Raw genomic sequence first — 5,000 nt, forward strand, 5'->3', positions numbered from 1 at the left:
TTGGAGTTCGCCTCATCATGACAGCGCACAGGTACGTATTTGCTTTTTTATTCGTGTCATTCATTGCAGGACTTGATCATATCAGGAAATGAGTCCAGGCCCTCAAAAGGGGTCTCAAACTCATGGCCAGCGGCCCAATTGACGCTTGCAAGCCCATAAGTGTACTTACCTTGTTTTCCGGACTATAAGGCACACTTAAAAAAAAATTTTCCCCTCAAAACTCAACAGTGCGCCTTATAACCCGGTGCTCCTAATGTAAGGAATGATTTTGGTTGAGTATACCCACCCTGAAGGTATTTTATTTGGTACATTGTGTAAAGATTTAGTGTCACCAGTAGATGGCAGTCAAACATAAGAGCTACGTGTAGACTGCACTATGATGGAAATATGTCTCAAGTAAACAACACCAACATTTTAAATGTTCCACTGAAAAATATAGAACATTACACACAGTGCTCAAAAATCTATTAAAATGTTTAAGTACGACTTTGGTAAGCTATGAAGCCGCACCGCTTGAAGGATTGTCGGCGTATTAAACTATACGCAGATTATTATGATGTGTGTATAAGGTAAGACATATTATCTGGCGTTTTGTTTCACAATATTATGCAAAAGCAACCTTTCTTACCTTCTGGTACCTGCTGATCTGTATTTGGAATCTGCGTAAATACTGAAAAATTTCGCATGTCCGCCTTTGTAGCCCGTACCGACACCATAGTCGAAAATCTTATATTTCTCTATATTCTTGTTATGGGACATTCATCCTCTGCTGTTACCATTTGTAACATAAATTTGTGTAAAGTTCTTACTTATATCCGTCAGTTAACTTGAAAGCGCTAAAACATACCGGTGTAGTGAGTTATATTATTCCCCCAAGGAACTTTAGTTATTAGAGAGTTCGGTTGGACGTTTTTTCACGAAACACATTTCCGGTGTGGTTGTTTTCGGATGAGGAGATGCTGCTCAGTTGTTGATTTAAGTAAAGTCGGAATGTCATTAAAACAGTTAGCTCCATATTTTGACACTTCTTCCACTCCCGTCCTTGCACGCTACACCGCTACAACAAAGATGACGGAGAGAAGACTCTGCCGAAGGTGAGCCACGTAAATAAGACCGCCAGCAAAACGGCCCATCCGGAAACAACTGTCAGAAAGTGACTTGAAGATGATCTGTAAAACACAATCCATGCAACATTTTGACCAAAGAACCACCATTACATGTTATGTAGATTACAAGAAAGTATGTTAAATTTATGAATAATAATAATCGGTCCATCCTTTTTTGTATCGTTTGTCCCTTTCGGGGACCAAGTCAATATGACTCCTTTAATGCGCCCTATAATCTGGTGCGCTTTATATATGAAAAAAGATCAAAAACAGACCATTCTCAGCACCCAGCCTTTATAATCCGGTACGCCCTATGGTCCGTAAAATACGGTAAATTCGTAGGTTAGTGTAATAGCACACCCTAGTAGTTAAATATATTTTGACAATCTTGAACTCGACAAGACCAGTGCTTCTGAAATAGTGGGGGGCGCCGTGATATTTTTTTTTAGGTGGAGGGGGGGGGTTTATTAGCAGATCTTTTTTTTGCGCTCAATGTTTATTCATTGAATTTTTATAAAATACATTTTAAAACCCTGTTTTAACAAATGCATTTTGCTTGAAAAGTTTTATTCATTAAATTGTCAGCAAAATTAAAATGCAAAAAAATGCAGTTGCATAAATTCAGTCTAAAAAAAAAAAACCTTTGGCAATTAAAACACAAATTAACCTTCATAGTTGTTAACACAAAAAATGGTCTCACTCTCATATCTTCGTTTTGTATTTTGAAGCACTACTTACTGCCTTACATTTTTTTTTCAATTATACTTGAATTAATTTTCCAGGGATTCAAGTACATGTAGGAAAATCTTACAGTAAGTTTGAAAATAAAATAGTACTTACAAAACAAAGCAAACAACAGGATTGAATGTAATTATGATTAATTCTGGTTATTTCTTTGTACAAATTTTAATTTTTTTACTATCATATATTTAGATATTTGAGCATTATTTTTATTGAAATCTTAATTTTTATTTGTTTATTTTAAACTTATTTTTTTTCAGTTGCACATCTTTTTCACATTAAAATAATATATTTTTTTAATTAAGAGCACAGATTAGATTTAGACTTTTGGCCCGAATTAAGGTAAGGGGCTCTTATCAAATGAGAGGGGCATGGGATCATGCATAAATAAATGAAGGGTAGCGGGTACACTTCTACGTTGCCTTGAGGGAATATAATGTGATGCTGTTTATGACAGGCACAGTATGAAATCAAAAACACAAAATAAATACACAGTAAGTACATTTTTTAAACTGGGATTGGAATGTGACATGCAGTATACAGTATGTCATATGAGACACGATCGATTACTTCCTTCTTTATTTAAATGAAGTGGGTCTTGAACTGTGAATGCTTCTGCATTGAATTTGTCATGCACTGAATTTTTCCTTCTCACTACATTTTTATACATTGGATTTTTATAAACCACATTTTTAAACGCGGATTTTGCTTACACGATTAAATTGTTGGTATAATTTTATTTTCAGTTCAGAAAATTCAAACGCCAAAAATTCAGATACTAAAATTCAACGTAAAAAATAAACAAAATAACCTCCATAAATCCATAGTTGTTTACAGTAAATTGTGTACTGAAATATTTTGGTCTCACACACATATCTTCTTTTTGCATTTTGAAGCGCTACTTTGAACCATCTTTTTATTTTTTTTTAATCCAATACATTTTAATTAATATCCCAGACATATAACTACAGGAATTACAGGAATTGTTACAGTAATTATGAAAATAAAATACCACCAAAAAAGCTAAACAATTCTGAGCAAGCCATACGAAGCCAAAATCAATAGTATACGAAAATCAGCGGTTTGTTCCAGGGTTAGAAATGTATTTAAAACCAACAGTGCAAAATGTGAATTTTCGCAATTTTTCAGTTGGCCTTAAAATTTTGATCAGGAGTTCATAGAGAAAGCACCAGTAATTAGTACAGCATTAAACACTTTAAACATTAAACGGCGTGGCGCAGTGGAAGAGTGGCTGTGCGCAACCCGAGGGTCACTGGTTCAAATCCCACCTAGAACCAACCTGGTCACGTCCGTTGTGTCCTGAGCAAGACACTTCACCCTTGCTCCTGATGGTTCCTGGTTGGCACCTTGCATGGCAGCTCCCCCCATCAGTGTGGGAATGTGTGTGTGAATGGGTAAATGTGGAAGTAGTGTCAAAGCGCTTTGAGTACCTTGAAGCTAGAAAAGCGCTATACAAGTACAACCCATTTATCATTTATTTATTTTACCTATACTGATGTTATAAATGTATTGATATTGTTTTCCAGAGCTTTGAGTGCCTCGGAGGTGAAAGTGGCAGTGAAGGAGGCCATTGAGCTGCAGAAGTCATTCCCTGATGTGGTTGCAGGATTTGACCTGGTAGTAATTATTAATGGAATCAACACAACGAGGGTGACATTGCTGACATTGTGGTGTTGCAGGTGGGCAGGGAGGACAGTGGCAGGCCGCTATGGTACTTCCGGGACGCTCTTTCCCTGCCTGACCAACTCGGCGTCACGCTGCCCTACTTCTTTCACGCGGGAGAGACCAGTAGGTGAATCCTGTAAAACGCGTTTATACTAAATATGTGCTGAAGTTGTTTCTCTCCTTGCAGATGAGGAAGGCACCGAGGTGGATCAGAACATTCTGGATGCGCTCGTATTCAATACCAGCCGCATTGGCCACGGATACGCACTGGCGCACCACCCGATCGCGAAGGAGCTCTCCAGGAAAAGGAATGTGGCGGTGGAACTGTGCCCCATCTCAAACCAGGTCTAATAAGCATCTGTTGACTTCATACTTGCCAACTTTGAGACCTCAGAATTAGGGAGATATTGCACTAATCCCTGTTCCACCGTGCTGCCTTGATTGATTTCAACTCCTCCAAATTTGTTAATGAAAACTAAGAACTAAGATGCACGTTACAATCAAACAGCGACATTAATATAATACTTAAAACATTTACACTTTTTAGGGCATAACAAAAACCACATACTCTGTACACTACTAGCAGCCATCCAACGTCTTGGACTTGAAACGTAAAGTCATACTTGCAATTGAGACAGAGAATTTATTATACAAACCCCGTTTCCATATGAGTTGGGAAACTGTGTTAGATGTAAATATAAACGGAATACAATGATTTGCAAATCCTTTTCAACCCATATTCAGTTGAATGCACTACAAAGACATTTGATGTTCAAACTGATAAACTTTTTTTATTTTTTGCAAATAATCATTAACTTTAGAATTTGATGCCAGCAGCACGTGACAAATAAGTTGGGAAAGGTGGCAATAAATACTGATGAAGTTGAGGAATGCTCATCAAACATTTATTTGGAACATCCCACAGGTGTGCAGGCTAATTGGGAACAGGTGGGTGCCATGATTGGGTATAAAAGCAGCTTCCATGAAATGCTAAGTAATTCACAACCAATGATGGGGCGAGGGTCACCACTTTGTAAGCAAATTTTCAAACAGTTTTAGAACAACATTTCTCAACGAGTTATTGCGAGGAATTTAGGGATTTTACCATCTACTGTCCGTAAAATCATCAAAAGGTTCAGATAATCTGGAGAAATCACTGCACGTAAGCGATGATATTACGGAACGTTGATCCCTCAGGCGGTACTGCATCAAAAACAGACATCAGTGTGTAAAGGATATCACCACGTGGGCTCAGGAACACTTCATAAAACCATTGTCAGTAACTACAGTTGATTGCTACATCTGTAAGTGCAAGTTAAAACTCTGCTATGCAAAACAAAACCCATTTATCAACAACACTAAGGAACGCCACAGGCTTCACTGGGCCTAAGCTCATCTATGATGGACTGATGCAAAGTTGAAAGGTGTTCTGTGGTCTTGACGAGTCCACATTTCAAATTATATTTG

At 37.7% G+C, this 5,000-nt stretch overlaps 1 protein-coding gene across 3 annotated transcripts in view; it reads left to right on the forward strand.

Annotated features, from left to right (window-relative positions):
• Window positions 1-5,000, forward strand: part of ada2b (adenosine deaminase 2b) — a 15,469-nt gene that overhangs the window by 8,414 nt on the left and 2,055 nt on the right. For all 3 annotated transcript variants that reach the window (XM_061911948.1, XM_061911946.1, XM_061911947.1), the window contains exons 5-8: window positions 1-31; window positions 3,395-3,485; window positions 3,548-3,656; window positions 3,721-3,878. The exon at window positions 1-31 is cut by the window's left edge and continues 97 nt beyond it. In XM_061911948.1, coding sequence (XP_061767932.1) covers window positions 1-31; window positions 3,395-3,485; window positions 3,548-3,656; window positions 3,721-3,878 — 389 coding nt within the window. The remainder of the gene's footprint in view (window positions 32-3,394; window positions 3,486-3,547; window positions 3,657-3,720; window positions 3,879-5,000) is intronic.

Source organism: Nerophis ophidion, linkage group LG10 (assembly GCF_033978795.1).
Source record: "Nerophis ophidion isolate RoL-2023_Sa linkage group LG10, RoL_Noph_v1.0, whole genome shotgun sequence".
NCBI classification, from domain to species: domain Eukaryota; kingdom Metazoa; phylum Chordata; class Actinopteri; order Syngnathiformes; family Syngnathidae; genus Nerophis; species Nerophis ophidion.